Source organism: Mustela erminea, chromosome 8 (assembly GCF_009829155.1).
Source record: "Mustela erminea isolate mMusErm1 chromosome 8, mMusErm1.Pri, whole genome shotgun sequence".
Classification (NCBI taxonomy): Eukaryota; Metazoa; Chordata; class Mammalia; order Carnivora; family Mustelidae; genus Mustela; species Mustela erminea.
This window is the reverse complement of record NC_045621.1, coordinates 64,685,534-64,703,511: the sequence shown is the minus strand read 5'-3', so window position 1 is coordinate 64,703,511 and position 17,978 is coordinate 64,685,534. Positions and strand designations below refer to the sequence as shown.

General features: G+C 40.6%; 1 protein-coding gene and 1 non-coding gene across 4 annotated transcripts in view; both read right to left on the bottom strand.

Annotated features, from left to right (window-relative positions):
- Window positions 1–17,978, bottom strand: part of CERS6 (ceramide synthase 6) — a 312,414-nt gene that overhangs the window by 62,758 nt on the left and 231,678 nt on the right. For all 3 annotated transcript variants that reach the window (XR_004288761.1, XM_032355853.1, XM_032355855.1), the window contains exon 6: window positions 13,589–13,681. Coding sequence is in view for 2 of the 3 variants with exons in the window: in XM_032355853.1 (XP_032211744.1) it covers window positions 13,589–13,681 (93 nt within the window). In the remaining variant the exon portion in view is untranslated. The remainder of the gene's footprint in view (window positions 1–13,588; window positions 13,682–17,978) is intronic.
- On the bottom strand, window positions 16,234–16,370 carry LOC116597926. The gene has a single exon (XR_004288858.1). It is a non-coding gene; the product is annotated as a U4 spliceosomal RNA (small nuclear RNA).

The following is a 17,978-nucleotide window of genomic DNA, read 5'->3' as shown; positions in this document are numbered from 1 at the left end:
AGAAATCAGTTGATTCTTATTTGCCCCATATTAGGTAATTTGAGGAAAATTATACCTTTCTCTTACTCATGCATGGTGTGAAAAGTTCACAGAAGGTATTTAAAAATGTCAACTTTTGGGTATCTGCAGTCTTCCTCAATTTATTTGGCTATTTTATTTTTTTTATTTTTATTTTTTTAAAGATTTTATTTATTTATTTGACAGTAGATGGAGAGGCAGGCAGAGAGAGAGAGAGGGAAGGAGGCTCCCTGCCGAGCAGAGAGCCCGATGCGGGACTCGATCCCAGGACCCTGAGATCATGACCTGAGCCGAAGGCAGCGGCTTAAACCACTGAGCCACCCAGGCACCCCTGGCTATTTTATTTTTAGCTGGCCTCGAATATTGGTGTACTATAAAGAGAACTGGTTAAATGTGCCATTAAAAAAAAAAAGATATTTCAAGTAACAAGGCTCTTCAAAAACTGTGACTTGAATTCACTGTCATTCTCATGGAGAGCCTATGTATGTTAGGGTAAATATTCATAGGAAAATGTAGGAAGGGATAAAAAAGTGTGATTGATTTGAGAAATATTTGTTCAATTATAAAATGGAGTAGTTCTGACAGATATTATTCAGCTATCCCTTCTCTAAATTTCAATCCATGAATAAAACTTCATTTACACTAAATCTATAGTCACATTTATTTCAACACTTTTTCCCCAACAGACTAGATTTTTCTACCTTTGAACTAAACATATACGGACTGAGGTCTTTGTGGAAGAGAACTGTCGCATATGGACAGCATCCTAAAAACAAGCTGCATGCTAAGAAATTGATAAAAGACGTCCAAACTTACTATTGCTACTATCAAAATGTTCGAAATATATGTACTGATATGATTTAAATACCTCTACTAGCCGATCTCAAATCTGACATCCTAACTATTCAGCAGATACATACATCTAGGCCACTCTAGTTTAGAGCAGAGAATGGCACAATATGACCCCCAAGCCAAATCTGGTTCTCCATTTATTTTTGTAAATAAAGTTTTATTAGAACACTGTCACATTCATTTGTTTAGTCAATGTCTATCGCAGTGTTCTTCCTACAGTTGAGTGCTTGCAACAGAGACTGTGTGATCTGCAAGTTTAAGATATTTACTACCTGCCCTTCACAGAAAAGTCTGATGGCCCTGACCTTAGAGCCCATCTAAGGACATACTTTGGGAAACTTAAGTCATGTTATCAGAGATGTGACAACTGCATAGTGTCATGTTCAACTTCATCAAATTTTCTTCAGATAAAGGTTTATAAGAGATTTAATTTTCATAGCTGTTCAGTAAGATATTACTCTTAATAATTAGTAAGTAATCAATAAGATATTACTCTTAAAATTCAGATAAACTATAAAAAAAAGTTTTGGCAGACAGCTATTAAAATTCTCATGAAAAATTACAACTACAACTTCAAGAAAATTTGAAAATCAAGAAATTTTTTCACCAGTTTTTAAAACAAAAGCTGTCTGTCCGCAGGCATTATTACTTTCCCTACTGCTAGACGTACTATTACTTTATAGCTTCTGGGAACATATATAAAGTGAAATAAAGAACCGCCGCATAAGCAGTGTTTACCCAATCTTTCTCCTGTGTAACATTTATGATAGCATTTCAAGATCAAGAACTCATAATCTTGTCTCCTATGAATTATTTAGTTAATATTTAATCTTTAATTGATTTTATTACTATGGAAAGGATACAATAAAATTTTATTTCTACAACAGAAAATAGTAAGATAGTGCCACTAATTCCTTTCCAGTGTGCCTGGCCAGAGAGCAGAACATTAATTTGCAACTCTCTGGAGTCCTCCTCCACACTTTATTTTCCTTTCCCCGTCAAAAGAACACTCTCCAAATACACCATGCTTTCAAGTGACATAGATATTTTTCTTAATTATATACATATGGTTTTTTTCTCACTGAACTTTGGGTCTTCAGAAATTTTCATCACTGGTAGTTCTTGCCACATCCCAAGTACTTGGAGTTAGAGGCCTTTTATATAACCTTCTGGGCTCCGTTTAAGTTATACTTGCCCACTCACACTAACTTGTACAGCTTTTAATGCTAGGAGGGTCACTTCTGAGAGATTTTAAATATACTTGATGCACAGGTTTCAAACTTTATTCTCTCTCCCTTTCAGTATCACTGAGGACAAAAGCAATGGTATCAAGTAAACCCATTCATGTTGAAAACATCCAGAATGATCAGTAGGGGGCAGACTGTGCTCGAGTAAAATCGGAAACATCCCAGGACTCAAAAGTCATCACCTTCCTCTTTACTGCAAAGCCCTTGATACACAAAATGACAATGGCAATCAAGGACTCAATTTTGTGCTTTAGATGAAGATGAAAAATGTCTTCTTCAGGTCAGCCAAGTCAGGATGATGCTGTCAGTTGTCAGAAGGGGTTCAGAGGAACGCTTACTATTCCCACTGGCCTTATCTCTTGTCATATAACTCCTAGTCCCTTTAGCTGTTGGAGCTCCCCACTCTACTTCACAAACAGCCAGAACTCTGCCAGCAGAATTCACCTGTCAAGCTTCTTCCTGCCCCCATGCAAGCTCTGGCCATGCAGGTTTTTTGTTGTTGTAGTTGTTGTTATTGTTTGTTTGTTTTGTGGCTGGAACCCTGGTGTATCTCTTCTCTTCTCCAAGACCCACTCCATTTGGACTACCTGGTGAACTCCCATCTACCTTCCAATAAGGCCCATTAATTCTCAAGCTCCAAAGGCTTTGTCTGACACTGTGATTTAGTCACCTAAAGTAAGTACTATTAGAACTGCATTTTATAATGAAACCAAGGCACAGAGATGCAGTGTAATTCTTCCAAAGTCACACAAAAGAACAGGCTAGAGCCAGACCTGTATTGGGTTGCATGTGACTCCACAGCCCATGTCTAACGATGTGGCAGACGGCTGCTCAGAAACAGATGTGAGAAATGAGGACTGTGAGGAAGGGAGTCCTAGAGAAAGGACACTTCTGAAAACACACAAAAGTGAGAGACTAACAAATGGAACAAAGTCCATACCCAAAAGGCAGGAAGAGAAGGGAACCAAGAGCAAAGATACAGAGTTAGCTGTGAGTGGAAAGGGCGCCTCTCCTTAGGAGGCCAAAATTAAGGATGTGGGAGTCGGTCTATTGGTATTTATGTGGGTAGAAACAGAGGGAATTTTGGAGATGGGGAGAGAGTTAGAGCTATGATAAACCGGAGTGGGTGTTTTCCCAAGACCCCAGTGGGTGTTCTCCCAAGACATCAAGGATGACTTGAGAACAACTCCTCAGAGGAAGCTGAATGACTGAACCTCCCCCATGAAAGTGGAACCTTCCAAGTGCCAATGGCACCTCCTGGGAGAACGAGGGACTCCAGAGGCCCTGGACCTAAAGACCCAGAACCCTAGATCAGCAGCATGGCGTAGATCCTGGGGTGTGGGTCTCCCTGCAGTGCAGAAATACTGCGGCCCTATGTGCCACACAGGAAGAAGAGGCTCCTGGCTGTCGCCCCCTGCACACCACTGCCAAGCCCCACGACTGCCCAGTGCCTGGGTGTTGGGATGTGACAGCGAAAGAGGTTTAAGAGCCCTCCCCTGGCAAGTCACCTGGGGAGTCTGAGTGCCGGAGGAAGCCACTAGTTAAGACAGCCTTTGAATAAAAACCTGTATAATTGCCCCATAAAGCATACTCCTTTTCCAGGCGACAGTGTCCCATTGTTCTCTCTCCAGCCTGCACAGAGCAGTGAGTTGCAATGTTCTGATCACAGGTGGTTAGCTTATAAAATCAGCCGCCTCTTCTTCCCTTCTTCTCATGTGAAGACACAACAGTGAGAAAGGACAGGCGTAAAGCCTGAGAGTCTGGGATATGTGCCTCAGAACTTGGACGGCAAGGTGGTGCTACTCCAGTCAGACACAGGTACACAGGAGTGTGAAGGAGACATCAAGGGGCCTGCCCAACTGTGTCTCCAAGGAGCAGCTCCAAGGTGACATGGAGAGACAATACCAGGTCGCGTTCCACCCTTCTTGGGATCCTGGGTGTCCTGTGGCATGATTTGAGCTTTTTTTTTTTAAAGATTTTATTTATTCGTTTGCCAGAGAGAGAGAGAGTACAAGCAGGGAGAGTAGCAGGCAGAGGGAGAGGGAGAAGCAGGCTCTCTGTGGAGCAGGGAGCTGGATGCGGGACTCGATCCCACGACCCTGGGATCATGACCTGAATGGAAGGCAGACACTTAATGAACTAAAACACCCAGGCATTCCTAGCTTTTCAAACTAAGAAAGGACACACTAATACCAGCTGGGGTCCTTGAAGTCCTAGCTCTAGAAAATACTTAAGTAATCTACGCCAGCAGTTCTTGGAGGTTTTGGTCTCAGAACACTTTTATATTTTCAAAAATCACTGAGGACATCAAAAAGTGTTTGTTGATGTGAGCTATATATCTCTTTAGCCTTTGTCACATTAGACATTAAAACTGAGAAATTTGAAAAACATTTATTAATTTAAGTAAAATCTCTTACATGTTAATGAACATAAATATTTTCCTGAAAAATAACATATTTTCCAAAATTTTAAAAAAATGGTGAGGACAGTAGCAGTGGCAAAGAGATTATTGCAAATCTCTTTGATGTCTGGCTTAAGACAGGAGAGCTGGATTCTTTTCAACAGCTGATACATTCAAATTATTGCCCTAAGTTATTCTATCTAGTTGAAGTATATAAGGAAAATCTAGCACCAAACAGTTGGAAAAGGGAGAAGTATCTTGACAGTCTTTTCACATAGTTATGAATATTTTTCTTTGATATTGTACGCGAATTTGACAAGTGGGATATTCTTAAAGGTTAAGTACAATGTAGAATCTAAAACCATACCAATACCCTTTTCATATTCTTTTACATTTAATTCCTTTGGTTTGCCTTGACCTTTGAATGGATATTTTACTCATGTATGACTTTGTAGCATCATGCATTAGTCACCTGGAAAATACTGGTTCACCGAGTTAGTATTTTTAAAAACCACTTTTATCAACATCCCTACCAAACTCATCAAGTAAATCTTTAAGGATTGGGATATTATCAAGATCTCACTGGTGGACAGGGGTCTTCCAAAAATCTAATTTTTGCTTGAAGGCTTGAGGGGTTTTTTTTTTTTGCATTAACATATAATGTATGTATATATATGCATATATACACATATATGTATGTATATAATATATTATTTGTTTCAGGGGTACAGGTCTCTGATTCATCTGTCTTACACAATTCACAGTGCTCACCATAGCACATACCCTCCCCAATGTCCATAACCCACTCACCCCGTCCCTCCCACCCCTCCACTCCAGCAACCCTCAGTTTGTTTCCTGGGATTAGGAGTCTCTTATGGTTTGTCTTCCTCTCTGGTTTCCTCTTGTTTCATTTGTCCTCCCTTCCCCTATGATTCTGTCTTGTTTCTCAAATTCCTCCTATCAGTAAGGTCATGTGATAATTGTCTTTCTCTGATGGATTTATTTTGCTTAGCATAATACGTCTAGTTCCATCCACATTGTTGCAAATGGCACGATTACATATTTGAAGTCTGCATAATATTCCTATGTGTGTGTGTGTGTGTGTGCATGAGTGTGTGTATACACCACATCTTCTTTATCCATTCATCTGTTGATAGACATCTAGGCTCTTTCCATAGTTTGGCTATTGGGTGCATGTGGCCCTTCGGATCACTACATTTGTATCTTTAGGGTAAATACCCAGTAGTGCAATTGCTGGGTCATAGGGTAGCTCTATTTTCAACTTTTTGAGGAACCTACATACTGTTTTCCAGAGTGGCTGCACCAGCTTGCATTCCCACCAACAGTGTAGGAGGGTTCCCCTTTATCCACATCCTCACCAACATCTGTTGTTTCCTGACTGGTTAATTTCAGGCATTCTGACTGGTGTGAAGTGGAATCTCACTGTGGTTTTTACTTGTATTTCCCTGATGACAGCTTGAGTTTTATCACTGACAACAAATAACGTCAATTTTCTTCTTGAAACAGTTTGGCAAAGTTACTTTGTGCATTTTCAAAAAAAATGACTATCAAATATACAAGTTGGAATAACCACAATTTGTCAGTCATTCTGCTGAGTAAAAATGAGATTTACAGGAGAAAAGGAGGAGCTTATTCAGCTCACAACACAAAGCACTAAGTGCACGTGATTTTTCTCAAGACACTATTGGACAATGTCAGGCAGCCAAAGTTCTTTACGCCTACTTCCCATTTTATCACACAAGATATTTTTAAGTGTATACTCACGAATAGAGAGTAAATAAAATTAACACTTTCAATGCTTCACCGAGAACCTTCTTTATTTATTTTAATTTATATTTTATTTATGTTCAGCATAACAGTATTCATTATTTTTTCACCACACCCAGTGCTCCATGCAATCCATGCCCTCTATAATACCCACCACCTGGTACCCCAACCTCCCACCCCCCCGCCACTTCAAACCCTTCAGATTGTTTTTCAGAGTCCATAGTCTCTCATGGTTCACCCCCCCCCCTTCCAATTTCTCCTGGAAAACTTCTTAACTGACATTGTCTCTTTTTAAGCATGTAGCAGTGAAGAATACGGCTACTAGTACCGTTTAGGGATGCTGCCTGCAACTTTGCCCACTCTTACTTCTGGACTACGAGTATACTTTCAACACAGTCAGGAAGGCAAATGTCATTTTAGTATTATTATGGAAACAGTTTTCACCTTGCAGACCTCCATGGGTCCACAGACTACACTTTGAGAACTGCTGATCTAGAAATACGATTTCCCAAATCATTCAAGGAAATGATAATTAGCCATATTATTAGCAATAGCTGCACTAGTCAGGATAAACAAGATTCCAGGTCAAAAACAAAGCCTTTAAAACCTCAGTGGTTTAAAACAAAAGCTTGTTTCTTAGACACTGCATGTTACCTTGGGCAGGGGGTGGGGGGAGTGCTGGTACTTTGCTCACCGCAGTCACTCAGGGACCCAGGCTGATGCAGCAGCCCCCATCTCAGATGTTACCCATCACAATACTACAGGGGAAAAGAGACACTAGAAGGTCTCACTACTGATTAAATACCTCAAAGTGACTCAAGTCAATTCTGCTCCCAGCCTACCAGTCACCTGGCCCCATCTAACCGTAAAAGGGGGCAAGGCTGAGAAGTACAATCCTACAAGTACCTGGGGGTAGAGAGGGGTTAATATTTGGTGAATCAAATGAGCATTTACTATATGCCAGGCACTGTTCAAAGAGTATGTATTATTTATTTATGCTCACAAAACCCCCATGAATTAGATTACATGAATCTCATTCTTTGGATCAGGAAACCAAAGCACAGAGAAGTAAAGTAACATGCTCAAGGTAATTCCACATTAGGAAGGGTGCTGAGCAGGCAGATGGACTTCAGAGCCCAAGTTTTTAACTTCTAAGCCAAAATGCCCATAATTGTTCCCCGGCCTAGAACCGAGAAAAATAATAACATTTTCATAAAGATAAATTTAAAGAACTGTCCTTTATTACGAGGTATCCTTTCTCCTTTAAAATGTTAAAATTTCCCTTCCTTTATGAATTGAGGGTGATAAGTAGCAGGTGTTTTTAAAATCTCCTTACTAGGCAAAGTAAAAGGTTGTCAACCTTAAGTTAATTCTTCTTTCTAATTATTTTTGCTAATTTTAATTAACCAAAAATATAATAATTTGTGACCACTGGCTTTGGGGGTTTTTGTTTGTTGGCTGGGTTTAGGGCTATGTATTGATTCAACCAAATTTTGGTCATTATGTGCTAGTTAATGTCCTAAGCTCTATTCGTCAAGCATTGTATCAGTTTTCATGGATATTACTTCATATAATTCCACGCCATCCTGCTTCCTTATAAGGAAGATTATTGCATGTATTTTCTTTCACCTTAAAACTAACTGAAGCAGTAAAGATCTGGAGTCAGGCAAGCCCCTACTTGTAGCAACGGTTTAGTTACTCCCTGCAAAAGTTACCAGAGAGCAAAACCAAGCCCGTCAGTAAGTTTCTTGCTGAACTTAACCATCATACCTTTCTCTATTAGGAATCTTCTACAGGATGTAGTTTTTCTCTCAGGTTAAAGACCAAAAAAGCAACCAGCTGACTTAACCAGCTGGGCCCTGGAACTTGGCCATGGATGGTTTCCTACAAGGACTCTGAACACGAGCAGTGTTTATTGGCCAAGAGCCCAGGTTTTCGAGCCAAACAGCAGCTTAGTTAAAAGGGACAGAGGGCTTAGACATGAGCAAACTGTTCCGAGCTCCACCACATTTATTAGTTTCTCTTGGAAAATTTAGATGTGCACGAGAAACACTCATTGCGAACAGGTGCTAAAGAACAGATTTTTAATAAAAATTAAACCTTGGGATATAAAAGATGTTCCCAGTATTGCTGAATACTGAGAGTACACCTGTTGTTTTAATAAGATACCTTAATAATTTTGGGTTCACAGAAGGAAGGAAGGAAAACAGGAAGGAAGGGAAGAAATGGAGGGAAGAAAGAAGAAAAAGGTAAGTAAGATAAAATTCTCAAAATATCATGGTAGCACATAATAGAACATCTAAATTATAAGTCCATTATACCAAATGACTACATCTGGGCCCGTCCTTTCCCTCTGGAAAGGTTAATAATAATATGTCTCATCACTCACCAAATAAGTACCAACCCTGGAAAGGATCAAGAGAGAGTCATTTGGAAACAGAGAAACTAAGAAAAAAAAAAAAAAGATTGGCAATACTAGGATACTTCTAGGGAAAAAGTATTTATCAATATAAAAGCCACTTTAGAAAGACTTATGAACTCATTAAGTCACAAAAAATGATTTCTAAACCTCACTTCAGTTATTGATTTTTAACAGTCTGAGGCATGCCTTCAGATTCAACATTTATAAATTCTGGCCCCTATTTGAAATGGCCATTCAAGTTCCTTGTCATCTAAGAGGGAAACCAAAGAAACATTCTTTACAACTTTCTATTCAAACCCTGTGAAAAGCCCTCCATCCCGAATCGTTGATGGATGTCTTCGAACCTCTCTATTTTATAGTGAGGAGGCAGGCTGTTGTTATAGGGTTCAGTTAATAGTTGGTAGGGATAACACAAGATAGGGAATGTATCTGGCAGCCAGGATATTGGACTAATCCTCACTGATGGACGGCACAGCAGATCCTCCAGGCATCAGCGCGATGGAGACGAACAGTAAGAACCTGCAGTGACAGTCAGCAAGATGCAAAGGAGAAACACGAGAGCTGCGATTCACTAAGGAGAGATGGCAATGGGGAAAAAGGCCTTCCTTGTGAAAACCTGTGCTGATTTGGAAAACAGTGTGGAGATTCCTTAAGAAATTAAAAATAGAGCTTCTCTATGACCCTGCAATTTGTATCTACCCCAAAAGATACAGATGTAGTGAAAAGAAGGGCCACCTATACCCCAATGTTCATAGCAGCAATGGCCACAGTCACCAAACTGTGGAAAGAACCAAGATGCCCTTCAAAGGATGAATGGATAAGGAAGATTTGGTCCATATACACTATGGAGTATTATGCCTCCATCAGAAAGGATGAATACGCAACTTGTGTATCAACATGGACAGAACTAGAAGAGATTATGCTGAGTGAAATAAGCCAAGCAGAGAGAGTCAACTATCATATGGTTTCACTTACTTGTGGAGCATAAGGAATAACACAGAGGACATTGGGAGTTGGAGAGAAGGGAGTTGGGGGAAACAGGAGGGGGAGACAGAGACAAACCATGAGAGACTGCGGACTCAGAAACAAACAGGGTTTTGGTAGAGGGTTAGGTGAGCTTGGTGGTGGGTATTATGGAGGGTACATATTGCATGGAGCACTGGGTGTGGTGCATAAACAACGAATTTGGGAACACTGAAAAGAAATAAAATAAAATAGAAAAAAAATAAAAAAATAAAACCTGTGCTGAGTAACTTCCCACTCTGTGCAAGGAAGAAGAAACCAACTGCACCAGGAATGTCCAAAGGTACTTTGACCCCTGAAGAAGGGAGAGGGGCCATGTGTCTAAAACAAGCTATTGGTGTTTACTAAGAAAAAAACGGAGATGTCATTGTGAAACACTGAAAATATGTACCAGCCTGAGATCAGTTCCACGAACTTCACTGTAAAATCACTCTTCTTATACATAGGTGGTTTCCACACAGAGGCAAGATATATTTAAACCACACAACACGATACACTTCAACCCTAGAAAATGATCCCCTTATGACAGCTATTAGCTAACGGTCACTTGACTTCAAAAAATGAAGACTTTATGAGTCCTCTTGGCTCACTGAAAATACATGTTAAATGCACGTTGAGAAAATTCAAGCAAACAGAAGGGGTTTGGTGACTTTCGGTATGTAATGTCTCACGGGGATTAGAAGCCAAGTACAGTTACAGTCTTGCTTTTATTAATCTATTTGACTCTAGATGGCACAGCTAATTCTCAGTAAGCAAAAGAGAAACCACTAAAAATGGCAAAGAGCTGCAAAAGGGTTACTACCTCTAATGTCAGGAGCAAGGCAAGGCAAGGCAATACAAGATTTGCTTACCTGTCTAATCTCAGAGCAAATCACAGAAACTCGCTGGGTAAATTAGGGCTCTAATTCATTCCCACACAGCACAACCCTGAAAAATTTACATAGACTCACTATATACCAATTTTCCCAGCTACAAAATGGGAAGATATTCAACCCTCCTTTTTTTTAATGCAAGTTTTTTCTGTAGCTACCTGGAAAAAAGTGCTTCACAAAAGAAAACAAAATGCATATTACTCAGCCTTATAAAGGGAGAACATTCTGACATAGGCTACAGCAGTGATGATCCCGACGATATTATGCTAAGTGAGATAAGCCAGCCACAAAATGACAAATACGGTACGATTCCACTTATATGAGGTACACAGAGACAGAGAGTGGAATGGGGGCAGTCAGAGGCCGAAGGGGAGGGGACATGGGGGAATTATGGTTTAACAGGTACAGAGTTTCAGTTATGCAAGATGGAAAGAGTTCTGGAAACTGGTCGTACAACTGTGTGAATATGTGGAAAACTTCTGAACTGCACACTTCAAATGGTTAAGAAGGTACAATCTTATGTTTTGTATTTCTACCACAGTTAAAGGTTTAAAAAAATAAAGGAGTAAAAGGCACAATAAGCCTAGCACTGTGCCTAGCTCGAGGACTTGATCCGTCTACAGTACTAAGGACAGTAATGAAGAAGGTTCTTCACGTAAGACAGATGAGATCTAATCTGACTGGCCTACCACTACTGGGGTATCTTTAAACACTTCCAGAAAGTGACCCAGCATGGTACAATGAGGAAGGAACCACAAATGATAGTTGTCAATGAGTTATCTGCTCTGCCAAGCTCCAGCTCTCACAGGGACCAGCCCTTTCTGAGAATCAAACAACAGACATCTCAGGCAGGCAGTGCAGTCACACAGGGTAAGGAAAGCCAGCTTTGGGCCAGCCCAGAGAGCCTGTGTTGGAGGAAAGAGGCCGGTATGGCCCTGGGGAAAGGGGCCACAGGTAGCAGGGCCACAGGCTCGTACATGTTCTTCTGCAGCCACTTGGATACCACGGCTCGTACGTGTTCTTCTGCAGCCACTTGGATACCACGTGGTAACGCAGCAGCTTACTGATCTAACCAAGGAAGTTACACTGTTCCAGTCTTGTGCTCCTTGACAACACATAGTTCTGTTTGCAGAGGACTTTGGAAGGTATTCCATTAGTCAGAAGACATTCTGATGAGTCCGTTTACTCACTCACCCTAAACTTACTGATCCTCATCACCAGCAGGTGCACTGATGGCCATGGCACAAAGACAAACATATCTTGCTCTTTCGCCCTTCAAGTCTGGGGAAGGGACAGAGGCAGGCCACCAGGTCACAGTTCATTTAAGAATGTTTTATTTTCATGACGTATTTTGAGGTTAGATAACTCTGATGAAGGAAAAGCTCATTCATGGGGCTGGGACACTGAAAGCTTAATCTCTCTCAGAGGCTATAAATATAGTTAAAAAACAGAACATGTACACATTGGGTGCTTGTAAACTAAACCCAGAAGAAGGAGTGGTCAAAAATTCTGGAGGAATTGAATTAGCCTTCAAAGAAGAGATTATTACTTTAGACTAGGCTGGGTTTGGGAAGAGGGAAATAGGGTATATTCTAGCCAAGGTAAGGTCTTGTTAAAAAAATTATGTGCGATCAGTGATGAGAAGATACTCTTGCTGGGATATATGTGTGTGTCAGAGGGGGAGGCTGGAGGATGGTGATGAGACTGGAGAAGTAGCTTTGAATCATGTTGACTGGCTTTGTCCTGAAGGTTTTAGAAATATAACTTAGGTGGCAGGTAAGCAAGAATGACCGTTTAGATAGGAGGACTATTTAAAAGGCTACTGCAACAGATTAAGCAAAAAAGTAGCGATGGCTCTAAGTAAATGTGTCCATGATATTAAGAGTTCAAGTATAAGGAGAAGCAAAGAGGAGAGCAAAGGAAAACCCTAGCTTGTGTGACTTCCGGTTCCCGGAAGAACCAAAAGACTAGGGGATGATCATGTCTTCAGCTAGAAATAATTTGCAAGTAAAATTCAGTTTCCTCATTCACAAAATGAGGATAAACAATAAATGATTCAACTGGATCTTGGAGTTGATGGGAAGATTAAATGAGAAAATAAATACAAAGAACATATTACTATAACTTATGCCTAGATTTGTGGAAGTGTGGACCTAGAGAGAACCCAGGGCTGAAGAGAAACGTTTGGGAGCTCTTGGTACATGAGTTATGGTTGGTAATGCTGAAAGATATAAGCTGATCATCCTGGAGATGATGTCCTGTCATCCAGGACTAGACCCTGCACAGATGAGCGCATGAGGCACCGGGCTGCGGGGCCCCGAAGACGACTTTGAAGGAATGATCCAAATATGGGAGTCTGGAGAAAATGGTATGATGGAGAAATTACAAGCAGTAGCTAGCCAGAAGTGTCTATTCTTCCCAGAAGGTGGTAGGATGAGAGCTAGAAGGGGTGGGTTTGAACACTGAGGAGTTCAAGGCACCCACGGCAAAAGCCAGTCCGGTGAGGGGGATGGGTGGAGGCTGACCACAGTCCAGGGAGCCAAGTTGTATTTTCATGATGTATTTGGATGTTGGATAATTCTAATTAAGGAAAAATTCATTCATGGGGCTGGGACACTGAGAATTTACTCTCTCCCAAGGGCTACAGATACAATTTTTCTTCTTTATTTAATCTGAAGAACAGAGGGCTCTGTGAATCAGACAGAGAGAAATTGCTGCTGTTTGGATTCATTGGTATATTTTTTCACGGAGAAAAGAACACCAGACTTGGAGGAAGGAGGGAAGAGTCCATGTGAAAAAAAACATAAAGCCCCACAGGCAAAATAAGGACCTCTCTGTGGTAATGTAGAAAGCAGGTCTAAGAGAACAGAGAACAGGAGTGAGCGCCTTTGAGACTCGACACCCATCTGCTAGGGGCCACCCAGCACACACATCTGCAAGCGTTTCACAGCCCAACCACTCTTACCTTTCTTTTGATATCAGTGAACTGGGAAAACATTAAAGACCAATAAAACGACAGCTCCAGGATATAATAGTAGTGAAGGTCAGTTGTGAGTGGCTGAGGATCAAAGAAAAAAAGGAAAGATTAATAGTTAATAGGAAACCAATTTGTGTCCCCAGCATCTCAAGCTCAGGGCTGCAAAGGGACACGGTGTTATGCCTCCACGAATCCCAGCCCCATTCTTTCTGTGGAGAAGAAGGGCTTTGAAGCAAGCCTCTGATTTGCAGTGGGATGGCCTTAAGTTTTGTTACAGCCCCAGCAAAAGAGTGTCAGTGAGTAGGAACATTTGGTACCCGATTCACTATTTATTTTAACAACAAGATTTACAGTTCCTTGATATAAGTATCTGTAAGATTCCTTGGGCAACCTGAAAAAAAACAACAACCCAAAAAACAAACAACAAACAACAACAACAAAACCAACCACATACACAAAAAGAATAACTCTGGAAAGTGTTGTGAAATTCCATAGTATAGGGGCAATGGAGGTAGGTGTCAGATGGGTCATGGAGGTCAAGTTCTGGATTAATCAGAGCTTTCTTGGTATTAGTAAATGTTCCATACATTGTAAATATAAAAAAAAGGTAACTCAAAAATATTTATTAAAAGACACAGGGAAAAGGAAGCTGCCAAGAAATACCAGTCTAGGCCCCCAGCCAGGAAATCTGAGACCAAGTCTTGGCTCCATAGCTCAGTAGGTATAAAATCTGGGCCTTAATTTACTTATTGTAAAATGGAGGTGACACCTGCTCTATCTGCCTCAGAGGTCCAGGAATGGGGAGGGGCTCAGGGAGGCAGCAGAAGTCAGGAATATTTATTGTATTTACTAAGCTATAATGAAATATCTTACTTTACCAGAAGACCTTTGAAATGCATCATCTCCAAGCTATCCACAATGTAACAGTATACACAGTAACTACAATTGAAACTTTAATGCTCTGTGAACTAATAGAAGCATAACAAATCACTTTCCAGAGAAGCTGGCACTCGCTTAACTACTAAGTCTACCAGCTTTATGCACTGGCACTAAAGAAAACATTTGTCCCTCCCACTGAGCTTTGACAACAGTGAGGGGGTACAGGATGCTGTACCGCCAGCGATACCCAAGCTCTGAGAGACAATGAGTATCAGTGTGTTTATCAAACTCAGCACCACCCCAGGGAGCATATATTTTCCACTGAATTGTCCTTTTAAAAATTTGCAGGCATTAGCAGTAAGGGATGGGTATTCAGGTCAGACACATGGCAGCAATGAATCTAGAAAATAGGGCACTGGCTTTAGGACCTTTGGAGCCAAGGTTAAATTTCAGTTTTAATGAGATTTCCTGCATAACCACCTGGGAAAAGCCATGGAGGGCTAGGAAGACAAGTGAGAGCACATCTTAGAAACCACTGAATTTGTAAGAGCATCACATTACAAAACTGCTACATTCAAGGAACGCTCTGCAGCTGACAAGGCTTACCTGCATGTTAATTTCTTTGACTCTCATAAAAATCCTATGGAATTAGTACCATCATTTTCTAGATGGTATAGTTGACTGGCAATTGCCAGCAGTTGGTTTGGATTGAAAGGTGAATCACCAGTCTTCCGGGTAGTGAGGCTCTGTGACTACCGTGTTAGGGGTTCTCATTCCCAAATTGGGGTCTTTATGACAAACTAAACAGGGCCAACTAAAGCCACTTTCCATTATTTTAAACTTAAAGTAAATACACATATATAAAAATCATCATATAATAAGTTACATATATACTAATACACGAGAAGCAGTGTGCCTTTAATAAAATTGCAACAGACGACTACTCTCAACTAAATATATGTCCAGTTATTTAATATACATGTTAAAGACATAATAAATATGCTTCATGAGCATGATCTGTCTTTAAAAGTACCCTTAAGAGGGCGCCTGGGTGGTTCAGTGGGTAAAGCCTCTGCCTTCAGCTCAGGTCATGGTCTCAGGGTCCTGGGATCGAGCCCCACATCGGGCTATCTGCTCAGCCGGGAGCTTGCCTCCCCCTCTCTCTTTGTCTGCCTCTCTCTGCCTACTTGTGATCTCTGTCTGTCAAATAAATACATAAAATCTTAAAAAAAAAAAAAAGTACCCTTAAGGCCTGGGACTGACTCTGAACTGTAATCTGTATACTTATGGAAACATAGCTACCAACAATGCACTCTAATTACACACATAATAATGACATGCTTTCCCCCCCACACACATACAAAAAGAAAGAGCTGATTTTTTTTTTTTATTAGAATACAGAGTTTATCAAAGCTGACCACTGTTCCTATGAGAGATCATGAACTAGTTCTAGATTTGGGGGGCTAATGCCAAATTCTTCATTTATAAGCAAGGATGTCTTAGCAGAAGACAATCTTGATCTGAATCCCCCCACACAGTATCTTTCCTTCTATGCTAATGATGTTTCTTATTTTTACTTTATTATTGTTATCATTTTTTAAAGCCTTTATTTATTATTTGAGAGAGAGAGAGCAGAGTGAGAGCAAAAATAAGTGACAGAGAGAGAGAGAGAACGAGAGTAGGGGAAGGACAGAGGACAAAGCAGGCTCCCCACTGAGCAAGGAGCCCAAAATGGGACTCAATCCCAGGACCTGGGATCATGACCCGAGCCAAGGGCAGACGCTTAACTGACTGAGCCACCCAGGCACCCCCATTTTATTATTTTTTTAATTAGCAATAATCGCGCCTCGGATAAACCTCATTGGCTACAATACTGCCACTGCGCAAAGCTTTATTATTTTTTTAAAGATTTATTTTAGTTTATTTTATTTTTAAGTAATCTCTATAATCAACACGGGACTCAAACTTACAACCCCGAAATCAAGAGTCATGTGCTCTACCAACTGAGTTAGGCAGGCACACTAATGTTTCCTATTTTTAAATATAACTATCTACCAGACCCTCAAATTTTCATGTTAAATCTCTAGTTTTGTCTGTGAAACGGTCAGCAACTACAGTTTTGGGCCACTGCCCCAGCAACTAATTATCTCAGAAAAAAGCAATTCCTTAGCCATAAATGTGAAAGTTATTTCAGATTACATCATCATTATAAAGGGTGGGTATTACATTTCATGTGATGTTTGTCCCAGTGGTGTTCATAGGATAGAATTTACCTCACAAATGCAGTGCATTGGAGCAGCTGCCACCTCCACATGTGAGTTACAGTTTCTAGAAGGTTCTAGATATATAAATAGAATTCTAGATATATTTGGATTTTTCCACTCAATATGCTATTACAGGACACAAAGAGAGGTATAATGACAATATCCCAAGTAGGTAAGATAGTAAAACAGCAGTGGAGCCCGAGAATTGCAGTTGAGCACAGTAAGTGATTGGTTTCAATGTTGCTTTAGTCTCTGTTAGAAAGCCGGGAACGCTCAGCTTTCTCTAACCAGGTCATATTGCTTGTTTACATTCTTTTCCAATCTGAATAAACTACCTGAAAGAGATGGAAATGTAAGCTGGAATTCCATTTCAATGTGTCTCTAGCCCTGAACCAGCCCAAGGAGTTTCCAAACGGGTCCCTAGCCAGTTGCAACACAGAGTGTGACAGAGAAGATACAGAGCATGCTTGCTCCCCAGTAACTTTCTACATACCCAAAAGACCAAATGCTTCTAAAAAGACAACCCAAGGAATGGAAGGAAGTTAAAGTAAAAAATCCAAAGTGCCTATCATAATATATACCTCTCTATTTTATCACCAAAATACTTTGCTGCATTTGATTTTCTTATGTAATATATTCCAAATAACTTGGAATTCCATAAAATTTTCAGTTAAATTATAAGAAAAGACCCAGCTATGATATTCAGATAGTAATTGATCTGAGGGATGCAACACATGCTAATATTATTGAATTCATGGACAGAGGCAAAGGTATGTTGGAGGCAGGGATCTGAAATGCTCCCTTTCTGGGATGTAATTTTCATCTCATTGCTGCTGATGATTTTAAGTCTAGTATAATCATACAAGCCCGTTTTTCCATGCTCAAGAAAATGGTACTTGATGTATGTATTTAGAGGTTGCTCATAAGCCACAGAGTGGCCTGAACTCCACCTGTCTGCCACAGTCCTACACTTGAGCTTTGCCTGCTCGCTGTCCAGATAGACCATTGCTGGTTTCAGGTCTTCAGGCTCTCCTCTGTGGTAATTAGACATAGATCAGCTATTAGAAGCAGGAATCCCCCAGCTATTGAACTGACTGTATCTCACTCTTCAGCAAATGCACCTTCCAGCTTATTCCACTTGCTAAAGCAATTGAGCTTTGATTTGGAACTTCACTGAGAAGACAAGCTACTTCCCTTAAGGAGGCCAAGTCTGCATCAAGCAGCAGGAGTGGAGG